Source organism: Fundulus heteroclitus, chromosome 4, assembly GCF_011125445.2.
Source record: "Fundulus heteroclitus isolate FHET01 chromosome 4, MU-UCD_Fhet_4.1, whole genome shotgun sequence".
Classification (NCBI taxonomy): domain Eukaryota; kingdom Metazoa; phylum Chordata; class Actinopteri; order Cyprinodontiformes; family Fundulidae; genus Fundulus; species Fundulus heteroclitus.
This window is the reverse complement of record NC_046364.1, coordinates 34,208,652-34,223,483: the sequence shown is the minus strand read 5'-3', so window position 1 is coordinate 34,223,483 and position 14,832 is coordinate 34,208,652. Positions and strand designations below refer to the sequence as shown.

General features: G+C 39.7%; 2 protein-coding genes across 4 annotated transcripts in view; one reads left to right on the top strand and one right to left on the bottom strand.

The window, feature by feature from the left end:
* LOC118562987 overlaps positions 1-14,832 on the top strand; it is a 137,333-nt gene that overhangs the window by 58,508 nt on the left and 63,993 nt on the right. The window lies entirely within an intron of this gene.
* On the bottom strand, positions 490-13,208 carry adpgk2 (ADP-dependent glucokinase 2). Its single transcript, XM_012855086.3, has 7 exons — positions 12,939-13,208; positions 8,756-8,915; positions 8,411-8,601; positions 8,213-8,309; positions 7,502-7,638; positions 6,085-6,221; positions 490-3,197 (listed from the first exon to the last, which is right to left on the bottom strand). The coding sequence occupies exons 1-7, from the start codon at positions 13,132-13,134 to the stop codon at positions 2,634-2,636; spliced, it is 1,482 nt and encodes a 493-aa protein (XP_012710540.2). The 5' UTR covers positions 13,135-13,208; the 3' UTR covers positions 490-2,633.

The window sequence follows — 14,832 nt, the reverse complement described above, 5'->3', positions numbered from 1 at the left end:
AAAATATGAAGCAAACTGAATACAAAGATATCTATGCAGCACCCGGAGAGACTAAATTCAACTTTTCTACATTTCTAGAGACACCAGGTACACAACAGAATGTATTTAGGGACTTAAAAAAAAAGGATTTTACATGACACGCCCTCTTTAAAGTTGTGTTTGAATACATTGAAACCATGGTATTTTTACTCAAGATGCTCATACTGCAAGAATTACATGCTGGAATAGGATTACTTTAAAAAGGTAAAAGTAATCAAGCCAAGGGTGTGAGTTGGTACAGAAGTCAATGGTGAAAGAAATGTGAACAAAGGTGTGCAGAATGATTTAGCTTCATGAGGACGAGAAGATAAAATAAAATATTTGTGCTGTGGTTAAGAAGCCATGATGTGTGTCTGAACCAACTATAGTTCAGCTTTGTAACCAGGAATAAAGCCAATACCAGATTTGCAGATCAAAAATAAATTAAAAAACAATAATGAAACAAAGCAATGATTGCTGATAAGCATAGCACTTTATCTCAGATGATTCTGCAATGACTCCACATGCATGAAAAAAGTTGTACAGCTGTCAAACAGACAACACGACTTATCTAAAGCTCAAGTAAGCGTAATGACAAACAAAAACAATTCCCTCAGTGAGCATCAATTCATGCTACAGCATTTCAATCCACAGGAAAGTGGATTGCCAAAACTGCCAAATAAGCATTTAAATCACAGTTTAAGAAAAATTCACGAAGAAAAAAAAAACAAACAAACCCAAAAACAGAAATAAACAGAAACAGGATCTATTAAGAATCCCAATTTTACCAAACGCCAACAGTAGAAACAGAATAAGATTCATTTACCCTCAGCCTCATTGATTATCAAGAGTTTTGATACGCAAATAAAAATATAAAAAAGGGATTTCCACACTTTTTCCATAACCAATTTCTGACCTCATACTCTGTAACAAAAACGGTTCCACGTTTTAAGTGGCTCTTGCTCACCAAGATAAAAAAAAATAAAATAACCAAGAAATACATTGTTTACTTGACATGTTCCAAATAGGGCTGAAACATATTTAATTCTCTCTTTGAGGAGAGAACAGCAGCAGCTGGAATGTTAAATTTGTACGTAGTGAAAAAAATAGCACAGTTGGCTTAATTTCAATCAAGGTTCAGTTGCACAAGTAAATAAAACATTTATGTATAAATCTAATGCAATTAGATGCGCTACATCCAACTACAGGTGTTATTTTAAAAAAAATGACTTGGTTTAAAGCTGAAAGGACATCAGATACCAGCACCAATGTTGTTTAATTTACATATAGATGTTAAAAGCTGAGTTTTGCACCGCATTACCTGCTATGAGGGAGACGGGGGACTAAACGTAGAAATATATACTTTATTAATGGTCCACTGCTCCCAAGTATTAATTACATTTATATTGAGTAACATTGGTTTCAAGTACAGATTACAATGCCCTGTTAAAAAAAACAAAAACAACTAAAGATGAAGTGTTGTTCCACTTATTTCAGCATTATGAGAGATAAAGGCAAATCACATGGGTCATTTGGTCCTAAAAGAGCCATAAACAAGGCGCTGGAAGGCTAAACTAAGAGTGTGGAGCTACAGAGGAAACTGTTAGAATCAGCAGCTCAAAGTAGTTTCCCCCACATTATTGTTGCATTATTTCACTGCAACTGAACCACAGAGAAATTGCAGTCCAAACACAAATATACCAAAACAACTATGCACAATTTTCACATACACAGGGAGAAACGGGAGCGCTTCACGGAGAATTTACCTCAGAGAACGAGAAAGCAGAGGAAAGAGGCAGAGTTTGATTTTGACAGGTTTTCACGCGCAACTTGTCCCATCTACAAAATAAATTATTTGCTAAAAAAGGCAAGTGAGGCATCTCTAATTCAAGTCCTGTCGGAAAACAGATTTAATCATTTCTGAATCTTTCAAAAGTTCACTGCATAGCTGCGCTCCAGGTTTAAATATAAATAGAACTGATCCTACAAAAGATGGTTGTGCAAATCTTGGTCAAAAAAACCAAAACAAAACTGTTGATTGGTGCAAACAAACCTACGATCTATATGTGATTACATCCGATCCTCATACCTCTTCATCTCATCCAGAACAAGTGTCAAGTTTTTTTTTAGTTTTTTTTTTTTAAAGGTCTCAGAGAAGTACAAGAACAAGCCATTAAAATCCCTAGAGTCAGATGACGGAGCAGATTTATAAGTGCGAAACACAATCCAGGTGTTTGCTGGATGTTTTATCACTAAAGACCAAACTAGAAAAAAAATGTTTCAGCGAAACGGAAAACTAAATTGTATTAGAGAAAGTGAATCAGTGAGACGGTCGTCAAACAGAAGGAAATTACACTAATTTTGAGATTAAACTAAAGAAAGCCTAGTTGGATTAGAAGGCTACAATTATTTGTTTTCCATTGCCTCCACTTCAGAGGTAAGACCAAAGTACAGAAATATCCATGATCTGACTCTTCAGTGATAACAACGTGCTTTTCTTATTTTCAACGAATGTAATGACCTTAGCCTCGTAGCCATGTCAGTACCTGAAGGGTAGGGTGCAGCACACCGAGAATAAAGTTTCCAGAGTCAAAACGACCGTTTAGTGTCCTCCTTTAAATCTGTAGAACCAAGCCAGCAGCCGAGACGTTGTCCCCCCCACCCGCAGTTTGATAAACTTCGGTGCACACCAGCACTGGCGCCACGCAGATCTGGTAGTCGTCCTCGTCCCAGCAGCTGACCGGCCTGGTCTCCTGCAGCGGGATGCGCTGGCTGCCCTCGCGGTGGCTGACGGAGAACGAGTCGTCCATGATGAGCCTCGCCTTGCTCAGGTCGATGTCGTTCGAACCGCAGACGTGACGGTTGGCCGTGAGCGACGCCTTGGCGGTGGCGGACATGGTGTTCTTCCACTGAGAGCCGCGCGTCACGATCATGGCCTGAAAGGCCAACGTGTGGACGTGGAGGCGCGTCAGCGGCTTACCCTTCGGTTTACCGTCGGTGGCCTCGCCGTCCGGGTTAGCATCCTTGTAGCGCTGGTTCAGGATGCGATAAACCTCCCTCATCTGATCGAGGACAGTAGCCACGCGGGGGTTTGGGTCCGACAGCACGGTGATGTTGGACCCTTTGATTAGGCTGAGGAGGTTGGGGAGTTCTTGTTCGTTCATGCCTAAAGAGTCCGCCTGGAAGACAAGAATCGGGATCCGGGCTTAACGTACGGCTAACTTAAATAAGAATGGCAAAAGCTGAAAGAAAACAGAGGACCCATTACTAAAGTGAGGTATATCGTTATATATAAAATCAGGAACCACTCATATGTATGGATTTTCTTCTTTTTAAACAGCTGTAGTTGAAATGAAATGGCAGTTTTTCCATGTAGACAAGACGATGAAATTACTTATTTTCTTTTAGGGAAAACATTTTAAATCACCAGAGAAAAACAAAGCAGACGTTGGCACAGAAACATTGTACCATGACCAAAAGACTTCCATGTGAGCCATAAAATACATTAAAATGGACAAATATCAATATACCTGTTTACATATCTGACCTCTGAAGAAGAACCAATCTTTCCCTGAATGAGCTGTGTAGTAATCTATACACATATCTCTAAAATTCTATTCATAGTAATATTCACCTGTATATTATATTTGGTACATATCCAGCTATAAATTTAGTTCACAATACTAGTTATCTATATATTATACTCATAGGACAAATCTATCAGTAAAATTCTGTTTAGAATAGTATTCATCTCTATATTTATTCAGTACATATCCATGTCCTGTACTTATGGAACCATTGTTTATCCTGCACTTGCTGCTATTGCACTTCTGGTTAGACCTAAATTGCATTTCGTTGCCTTGTACCTGTATCTGTATAATGACAAAGTTGAATCTAATCTAAATTAAATACACCATTTTTATTGTTAATCCCTTTTTTTTTTTATCCTAACTTCTAACATATGCATTGAGTTGACTTTTATTTTGCCAACAGCAACAAACTACGTGAAGTAACTACCGATGTACCGCTTGGCTACCAATGATCAGCGACTGTCCGGTTGGAAACTACAAGTCTGATAAGGACATAAGGACAGATTGTACTAATGGCTACACTGTTAGTATGGAAGCGTGGTGCTAATTAGTTTTAGTATGGAAGTGGCTACTGAGCAGAGAACACTCAGCTAGTTCCAGTTTAAAACATGAAGTCAATGGAAGCACAAGGTTAGTTCCTGGAAGGGATTTTTTTCTTTCAGGCAGCTACTGTTAAACAGGAAGGAAGGTCCATTTCATGCCTCCTGAAAGCACTGAATGTTCCCTTCTCCCATGCGACGGACGGATGAGTACTAATACCAACAGAGTCACACCCGTGACAGCCCGGACGACCAATGAGAACCTATATGCAGTCTGACGTCATCTGAGGCTCTGTTCCTTTTTCTTCCTGCCTGTGGTTCACTATGCATGGCTTTGGCTTGCAGAAATACCTTAACTAATTGTTTCGTTGTCAGAAGCCCCATCGCCTGGAGTGGCGGTATTTTACCCTCCTTGGGCTGCAGCGGCTTGATCCTTGCTGCCCTTGGGCAAGACACTAAACCCAAATTGCCTGCTGAGCTGGAAACCCTCCGTGCTGCTTCCCCATGGGCTTCCCCAAGCACCTTCCCCAGGTTTTACAACGTCAATGTGGCCACCCCCCTCCTCCTCTTCTACAAGGATCCTCTGGGTCTTCCCAGTGAGGTATGTGTGCAGGATTCCTTGCGACACAGTTGGTATTAATCATTCAGTGCTTTCAGCCCCGGCCTCTGGCGGTCACCTGGGATTCATAGAACCGTAGTTACATACAGAAGTCTGAACATATTGCTGTAAAACTGAGCCGTTTCGTCCCTTTAAAGAGTCCAATTTTCTTGGACACTTTAAAGGGTTTTCCTTTTAAAATCTCAAAGATAAAAAAGGTATAGGTCTCCTTAAATTGCAAGGGCTATACATAAAAAGGTTGCTCTTATTGATGTTAACTGCTAGTGGAGGATGCTAGAGATAGTTTAAAACGTTACCTCTGTAGTGTTTTTATATAATAGAGAAGTATCACTTACCTGCCGAGCTCTGTAACACTGACTGCTCTCCCCTAAGTCACCTCTGCTCATAATGTCAATAATTAATGCTCAGTCATGACAGAATGGCTCTCTAAGGCCGCTATCTAATTAGAATAAATAATTAATTTAACAGTGCAACTTAACAATAAATACGAGCCTCTTGTCATATATTTAGCTGGATACCACTGTTATTTTGAGATGTGATAAAACCCAAAAACATTTCGTACACTTTAACATGGTTTGTACACAAGATATACTACAATTAGTTTGCTGTTTGATCCACACATACTTCTCTCTCATAACCTTTAGGATTTTTCAGTAGTGCAAAGAGAAACAGCATTGTGACAGTAATTTTTTGGCAAATCATAACGAAACTTGTAATCGTGCTGATGACTCAATTTTCACTGTCTCCAGAGAAGAGAAAGTACTTCAGTGTCATTTAAAGTTCTTGAAGAGAAACAGGAAGTTGCTTAATTCAGTATTGGGAGGTCAAAGCTTTATAAAATTGAAAACTGGCCTCAAAACCTACGATTGATGCATTTCTAAATAAATAATGTGCTGTATTAAAATTATAGTGAAAACATCAATTATGGTATTGATTGAATATGTTTGTGGTTAAAGTGGGATAAAAAAAAATACATAAAATGCTTTTTGTAAAAGGTACGCATAAAAAAAAGTCAATTTATAACTTTTCCCCCAGTCAGCCTGTTAGAAAAGTTTTCCTTAATTAATTTTCAACAGCCACATGTGGAAAAAAAAGAAAAGAAAAGAAATTCAGATGATTTTTCCTCCAACTGGCTCCTTTCATTTTAGATCTTAATCAGGAAATGCATTTACATCTAAATTTAAACCCACCAGCCTGGTATCGCCTGTTTTCCAAATCATCTGATTTCCATTTTTTGATTAACAAATGTTTTCGAAACTGTCAACAAGCCAACTTGTGTTTATTCTATCACTGATTTAAATATAAATTGCATACATACATGGGGGACGACATAGTGAAGAAGGTCGTCCACTATATTCTCGTCCACAAAACTTGCCATCTCAAAATGGATGCCGATTTGAGGAGACGAGGAGTCCAGCAGGTGGGCCAGCCGGGAGAGGACCGCCTCTCGCTCACCTGAAATAACAAAAAGACACACGGAAGGATTAAAAGTATTTCAAAACCACATGGGGTGAAGGACGCAGACAAAAAAAACAGAATAATGTGAACCGGTCTGAAGTGATACGGGACCTAAAATTAGCATAAATGCAGTCAAAGCATCAAACTGAATGTGGGTCTATTTTGCTGTACAGCCTGGTTCAAAGAGGAAAGTGATATAACCCGTTCTTCTCGTTCTCTGTGCTTCTGCTTTTTGGCCGTCATGACAAATATTTCCACTGTATTACTAACCGGAGACCCAGTTTGTCTGTCAAATTATGAAATTCTGTCACGTTTTGTGCATGACAAATAAAATCGAATCCACAGAAGGAAAAAAACAGCATCTGTCATTTGTGATATGTGGACAACCTCTAATTTAGCCTGCTAACTGAATTCTAGCGGTATTTGTGCACTCACAAACACATGAGAATCCATCGAGTCCCGCTCCCGCCTCAATCGTTCGGACCAAACCAAAAACGGGTCAGGCCAATCACGTTGCAGTATTATGGTTTAAGGGGGGAAGCAAGAGCTGCAGAGCCCAGAGCTGAACCAAAACAAACATGGCAGCTCAGGAGGAGACACGTGTAGCTGCTGCCATCACATCTGTTTAATCAGAATCCCCAATTTCATCTTTGAAAGAATAGCAGCCAGAAGCGCCTTAACTAGTGCAACTTCTCGGTTTTCATGGCGTATGCTGCTTACGTTTTATTCGGATACCCTGATTGGCTAAAACCAACTTTTGGTAGGCGGGCACTAGGCATCGCTTCACCCAATCAGCTCGGCTGTCCAGGTGTTTTTTTTTAATACATGTTTCAATGATGTTACCAATGAAAGAGCAGTGAGGGAAAGAGACTGTATTGGTTGATGCAGCTCTCTATCTGACCCACTCAGCTGGAGACAAGTTGGATGGTTACCAAAAGCAGTGTTAATAAAAGCACCTCTCCCTTAAAAAAGGACAATATTCATAATTTAATAACTGGGAAAATAACCGTTCTGCAGGGCTTGTCTGCACAAGACTGACTGCAGTAAGTGAGAGACTCAGTCACTTCTCGAAACGCAACACAAACAAAGAGAAAAATGAGCCACACCTGTTTTAGATATTCTAGTTAAACACTTGGCAAACATTTTATGGTGTTCTCACAATATCCAAGTAGGATGGGTTGGAAAATAGTCATTTATTATCTGCCTCCTATTACACTTGCTCAGCATTATGAAGTGAAATGTCCACACGAAAAACAAATAAAAACGTGTTTTCCCACCTGAATTAAAGGGGAAATTGTCCATCATCTGAAGCCCACCCACTATTAACAGATCAGGTTGGAAGTCTTTAAGTTTCTCAGCAAACTCATCCAAGGAGTCCAAGTAGGGATTGTGAGCATCACTGTGAATGATATATCTATGGAGTGCAAACAGATTAAAACATTAATGTCAAGTTTATTTGTAAAGCACATTTAAAAACAATGCAAGCGGGCCTAAATCAAGGTCAAGCTAAAACACTGAGATGCAATTAAACTTAAACGTTACATTAAATATGAATGGAAAAAACAATAAATTAGTAAGAACACAAAAAATTTTCTTCTGCTAAAGTCTTATACACCGATGGAGTCAAGAGGAAAATTATCATTTCAAGCACAGATTTCAGCATCTCTAAGGTCTGAGTGGTGTGTAAACAAATCCCTAATAAAGTCCATAATTATGGGACAACTATAATCCCAATCAAATTAGCGTTCTTATCTGGACGTTAGGATGAAATTAATGGTTTACTTTTATGCGTTTTTAAAGCTCAACCTCTAAAACAATGCGTTTTCGGTTGTGTTGAAAAGTTGTTACACATTTATTCCATATGCGTACAGAGTTTGCCGTTAGAAGAATGCCAGTGATCGATCCACTCTTTCAACTATTGTCCTAATATCAGCTGATTGAGCCGATCTCTTTAAACACAAACAACAAACTTTTTTTTAATTAAATACCTGTTGGCTCTACGCGAGGTATAGGTCGCCCAGCTAGCGCCAGATGAATATTCGAGGATTAGATGGATGTCTGGCTCTTCTATCACTTTACCAGCCACTGGGAAGAAAAAAACAAACGACATGGAGAGTAAAAAAAAAAAATTACAAAGATTAAAAAGAGAAGCAATGTTTCATCTATACTTTTCTAAGCGTAGGTACCTGTAATGTGCTGGGACAGAACTTCAGTAAAATCGGTGCTGAAACTTCCCCCTAACAACACATCACATCCCTCGGTCGCCATGCGGCTGGCCATCACAGGAGCGTTGCCACCTACGGCCCACCTGTTGCCAGGTAGGTCCCGGGCGCCCTCCACCAGCTCGCTAAAGAGGGTTTCATTAATCATAAAACGCCTGCGGGGGTTGGAGAAAAGAAAGTGCACAGACAGTAAATACTTGGAACATATTTGTAACATGACTTTCTTTTTCGTTTCATCTTCATGTAGATCATATTTAAAAGCTCACAGCTTTAACTGTAATCTTGCTGCTCTCCGTCCACATTACTTACTCTGCTGCAGCTCCCGGTGCAAAGAAGTAGGCAAAGCTCTGAGCCAGTTGCTCAGCATTTTCTAGATAGTCGTGATGCAACGGCTGGTCTGTGTGAGAGACGCCTATCTTGTTGAGAAACGACGCGGCGTCTACTATGAGGTCAACACAGCCCCCAAAACCTGATGAGGGAGGAGACAGAAGAAGAGACACGGTTAGGCACTAATATGCCCCCCCCCCCTTTTCAGCAGACATGCCACTAAATATCCAAAGCCAAGGCAGAGATGACGTGAAAGACACAAAAAAGTAGGTTTGATTTCAGCTTCCTCCAGTCACATGTCGCCTCCTGATCTGCATTTCTGTGTATGAATGTGTGTACGCGTTAGTAAGTGTAAAACCCTTTGGGTGGTTGGTGTGACTGGAAAAGTCAAACTTTTCCAGCCACAACGGATGATCAGCTGATCTGAAACCTAGAACAAAGAGCAGTGCTCAGCTAAATGTCAGTTTACAATCTAGTTAGATTAAAACATCGATCCTAAAGTTGTTCTGCTTTGTTATGATTCCTCCTTTCACCGCTTTCTGATAAAAACTGGTTTGTACAAATAAAACCTCTGTAATTAATTTCTATTAGTTTTTTTATTTTTATTTTTTTTAGATATAATGTAAAACAGGCTAAAGTTGAATTTATTTTTTAAAACATAAATTAGTTTACACGCTATGAGATCAGGGAGCAATACGTGTCACCCAAAAGTCAAGCTGAGCCTGCTGTCAACCGGGGTAAAGGTTTGGCCGATATGGATTTATAATGCGAGTTTGACTGAAGTCTAAAGGTCCAGATTTTGGGACTAGATCACGTCACTCAAGCTGATGTTTGTCAACATGTTTAAAGAAAACTAAACCGAGCTTATGGGGGGTTCGTTACGTGTCCGAAGGTCAGTTTCTTCAATAGCAAAAAAAAAAAGGGGTCAATAAAAAGTTCAGTAGAACAGTTTTCCTTCCTTTTGCATCATAGCCTATCAGGTAGGTTAATACTAGTTATACTTCCAACCAATCACAGACGCAGACCCAGGAACCCCCGCCCACTTCAAAGAGTTCAGAGAGCACATTCTTTTACTTATTTGATTTATTTATTTTTAGACTTTGGTAAAAGTTTGGTTGAATAAAAACGTTGAGTTTCAATTCAGTGTTCTTTATTTAATATTAGGCCATTAAGCAACTGCATAAAAATGGCCAGGGTTGCACTTAAAATAAATTTTCTGAAATTTTTGATATTTTGATTATCGATAACTATTATTTCCACTTTATCGATATGCTTCTTTTGCAATACCGTCCAGCTCTATGATCCATAACTATTAGAGAAACGCTGACTTCTGCTGCTCTCGCGTCTATACCAAGACGCCAGCCTTGATGACAGCCACAGAGTTTCTGTCCATCTGGGTGGAGGGTGGGTGGTGGTGGTGGGTGGGGGGGGGGGGGGGGGGGTCGTGTCTCTTCAGGACAAACTGTCCCAGCTGCTGATCTAGTCTGGGATCTGGTGACGGCACATACATGATCATCATATGTCCTCTACCTCTCCATGTCTTCAGCTACCAGTGCCTTGGTCAAAAGGTACACCCCGCCCCTTAAACCTTTGCTGCACAAGTTTTATGCATTTCCCTGGAGTTTTACATGACAGCCCACATCTAATGTAGCAGGATATTGACAAACAGTTTTATACCATTACCCAGAGAAGTAGCCAATTGGCTCAAGTTAACTCTGGGGGAGCTGCAGAAGATAGTATTGTGGCTTGCGCTGGATTGCCGTCAACAGATTTCTATTTGCATTGTGCGTTTAAGAAAAATAATGCCAAAGCTCTGCGCATGGATCCATGCGTAGGGAGCCAAACATTCTGAACACAATCGTAGACAGTATAGACACCAAAACTGGAATGCTAATAACTCACGTCACTTGACAGCATCAATGGAATGAGAGGATTAACTGCGATGAAAGAGATGTATGCCAAAAGACTGACAAACAGGGTCCCCACAATTCCCACGCTGCGTTAAAAGCCAAGAAGTAAAGCTGAGCTTTAAATGGGAATTAAGAGTTTCAAAAGTAGGAACCTGTTTGACATAGGATGGCAGCTCCCTCCAGTTTTTGTGCCATTGTTAAGAAAGCTTGTGTTATTTTAACAACAGGGATCAGCAAATCTTAGTGCCCTAGAAGAGGGTATAAACCTGACAATTCTGTAACGAACCGTGGTGCCAATTCGCTCAATGACAAAACCTGAAATTTTAATCAAAAAGAAGACAGACCCAACAATATAGAGAATCCAATATAGGCATGATTGATTGGTTGAAACTCAAGGTGCTGAATTTTAGATGTACCATCAATGTGTGTCAGGTATGTATGGTTGACTCTAGCATAGAGTAGTCTAGTCAGTTTGTAATTGAAATAAACAAAACATGAATCACACATTCAAAGTTTGAAAAAGATAAAAAAATTGGTTCATTTTTTTTCCACCAAAAGCCATAACTGATCAAAACTGGATCCAATAATGCATCTTTTTATCCAGATTGAAAGCAAAGAGTGGTGACATTTGTGTAAATAAGCCCAAAGAAAGTTAATTTAGTTTGCAAATATCAGGTAGAGGACACAGCAAACACGTAAAAGAAGCTCTGGTCATATGATGGCAAATTCAAATTTTTGGCCTACATGCAAAATAATTTGTGTGGGAGAAAGCACAACACTGTGCCCCACCCTGACCACACACCCCGCACTTTAAAGTATGGTGGTGGCAACAACAAGACGCGGGTAGGCTGTTCTACGGTTGGTCAAAGGTGATGTGATAAAGCACGGGGCAATCTTTGAGCTCCGTCCTCCAGCAGGACAACAACCCTAAACTGGCAACCAGGGCTATAATATGATGGCTTAAATCAAAGTATATTAATGGGTCAGAATGGCCTAATCAAAGTCCAGACCTAAACCCAGTGACCTGAAAACGGATCACGCTCAATCATCCAACGTAGCTTGAGCTTTTCTGCGAAGAAGAACGGACAGAGGATGTTTTGCTATAGATGGGCGACTGGTGGACAAAATCCAAAAGACTTTGAGCTAGGGCGGGGCGACAAATCGATTTTATCAATTTATTTGATTTGCAATTTATAAATACTTAAGTTTTGGGGAAAAAAATATATATGTAGAGATTTTTTTGCCAATGCACTCTCCTGGGCTTCCATAAAACTATTTACACCATTATTCCCTAAAGGGGAAATAGTTTTGGTGATAGGATGGATGTTGAATACATGTTTAGGAAATCGTATCGTCAAAGTATTTTAGAGAGGAAACTTTTTGATACCCAACTTTAACGTATTCACTTGCTAGTTTTTACAAATTAGTTTGAAGTTATACAAGTGAAGCGAGGCCTGTTGTTTTGGATGTGTAACCCCACCAGCAGCAAACATTTTGTTATATATATTCATTGTTTACTATGGCGGGTCCTGCAGATTTGGGTTACAGGCACGTGTCAAAGCTTGTATTTAGTTGCACTTTAAATTCAGGCCAACTCTTAGACGAGGTGATTGAAATAGGCGTTATTAAAAATAATCTCAGCAATTGTTTTTTTTATGAAATGGAAAAAAAGGGGGGGGGGGGAGAGAAGAAAATAAATAAATAAATCGATTAAATCGGATTTGGCTATTCAATCGGGAGATTTTATCTTTAGACCATATCGCCTAGCCCTACTTTAAGCTGTTTAGCAGCAGAAGGTAGTTACAGAAATCTTAAGACTTAATATATGGTTAATACATGTTTTCGCCACACCTCTAATTTGAAAATGAATAAATACATAAAAAAGGACTATCGTTCCCCCCCCTACCTCACCTGGCTCTGTAGCTCACTGGCACAGACTTTGTGAATTCTCGCTAATTATTAGTTTTAATTGACATTTGAACATTAAATAAAACCGCATTAAACGTCATTACCAAAGTAAACATTAGCCATGCTGTAAACAGTTGTTGGCACTTTAACTCTAAATCCTGCTTTGGGGTTAATAGTAACCAATGAGCAAAACGTTTGTATGAAATGTGCAGAAACCTGACCAGGATTTTAGGTGTTCTCCACGTTTAGAAACTAGCATCAATGGATCAACGCCAGTCTCCACGTCAAACCCCCAGAACACGAGCCTAGCTAAGGTTCGGCTAGCTCTCCGTCCCACTCGCACCTACCAACTGCCACTCTGGGTCTGGCGTCGTTAACCCCGACTTTCCGCTCCGCCCGAAGCAGCGACGACAGCACCGTGTCCAGCCGGTCGTCCAGTACTGTGTTCGGCGGTGAACGGAACCAGATGGCTACCAGAACCACGAAAAGTGACAGAACCGAGCCATACTTCATCCACGGAAGCCTGCTCCCCCCCTCCATCATCGCCCGCTCCCTTGCTGCCTGGCGGCGGCTCTGGCTGGCTGACTGAACGAACACTCTCCGCCCTCCGGAAGAGCAAGCGTGCCGGCGTGGGTTGGCGTTTGTTTTTTATACCGCGAGTGACCTGGGCGTGGCTTAACCGTGCGGAGACATGAAAAAGCTTCCGGGGTTCATGATTATGAAAATAGAAAAGTAACAGAAGATTTCGCTTTTCTTTATTTAACTTTTAGAAAAATGTCATGTTAAGCGTCGCTTTCTGAATTATGTTCTCGTTTTACACTCGTTTACGCAGCACCGCCGTCCAGACAGTAAAACAGACGGATTACGGTGAACAAAACAAACAGCTTTTATTTGTATTGTATTGTCATAACCCAATACATAATTTGTGTAAGACATTTAGAAATCTATGCTGTATTTGAAAATATTTTTTTTTTCGATTTTTATTAACCAACATAGCTAAATTATTAAATGTTGAATTTTATATTATGATTTCAATAGTAATTAAACTTTCCTGCACCAACAGAAAAAAAATCCTGTTTTGTTTGAATCATGAATAATTGAATTATATCAGTAATATGCCCTGAATATGTAAAGTGAAATTGAACACATTTTATGCACGACTTGGCATGCATAAAGACTCAAAACATACCAAATATTCTCTAGGTATTTCTGCCAACTTCCAAACACTGATTTTATGCACACCTTAACAGTTCCAACCTAAAACGATTTTAAAAGATCATGACTCCATCAGTTTTGGACCAAGTTTAACAATTTGTACGAAAGCTGGAAATATTCCGTGTACTTTGCTTTTACACCTCAGGTAATTCATGATTGTTCAGTTTATATAATTGTCTATTAATGACTTGAAACATTTACAGTGATAAAATTAATATGTAAAGGGGCCAAATACTCTCACAGCTCTGCATGAAGTGATTGAGAGATTTTGCATTTTCCATGGTTTAGAATAAAAACCATAAAAGTTCAGCAATCCACAGGCAAACACAAAGTTTTTACCTCCTTGAATACTAAATGCTTTTTTGTGGAGATTTTTATATATGATCCCAATTTCAAAGAATTCACAGCTTAAAATCCAGTTTGAAGTTCATTATGAATAAGCTATAATGGAGTCATATAATCAGAATCCCATGAAAAAGTTGATTTTTTCCCCCAGTAATTCCATTCAAGAAGTGAAACTTGTATAATATATTAATTCATTACACACATACTGATTGACACATATTCCAAATGCTTCTTTAATTATTTCTGACAACTAATGAAAATCCCCCAATCATTATCTCAGAAAATTACTTAAGATCAATACAAAAGAAGGATTTCCAGAAATGTCAGCCAACTGAAAAGTATGAACATGAAAAGTATGAGCATGTACAGCACTCAGTACTTAGTTTGTGTAGTTTGGGAGTCCAGTCAGTGGCACTGCTCAGGTGTTCCGAGAGCCCAGGTTGCTCTCATAGAGGCCCTCAGCATTGTTTGGTCTGGCGTATCACATCGAGTTTGCTGGCCAATTAAGAACAGGGACACCATGGTCCTTAAACCAGGTACTGGTTGCCATGGCACTGTGCAGGTGCCAAGTTCTGCTGGAAAATTAAATCTGCATCTCCATAAAGTTGGTCATCAGCAGGGAGCATGAAGCGCTCCATAACTTCCTGGTGGACAGCTGCATTCACCTTGAACCTTAGAAAA

Coding starts and splice junctions, on each gene's coding strand:
- adpgk2 (XM_012855086.3), bottom strand. CDS start 13,134: ATGATGGAGGGGGGGAGCAGGCTTCCGTGGATGAAGTATGGCTCGGTT. Junction 8,602..8,755: donor GCACCGGGAGCTGCAGCAGA/GTAAGTAATGTG, acceptor CAACCCCCGCAG/GCGTTTTATGATTAATGAAA. Junction 7,639..8,212: donor ACCTCGCGTAGAGCCAACAG/GTATTTAATTAA, acceptor TGCACTCCATAG/ATATATCATTCACAGTGATG.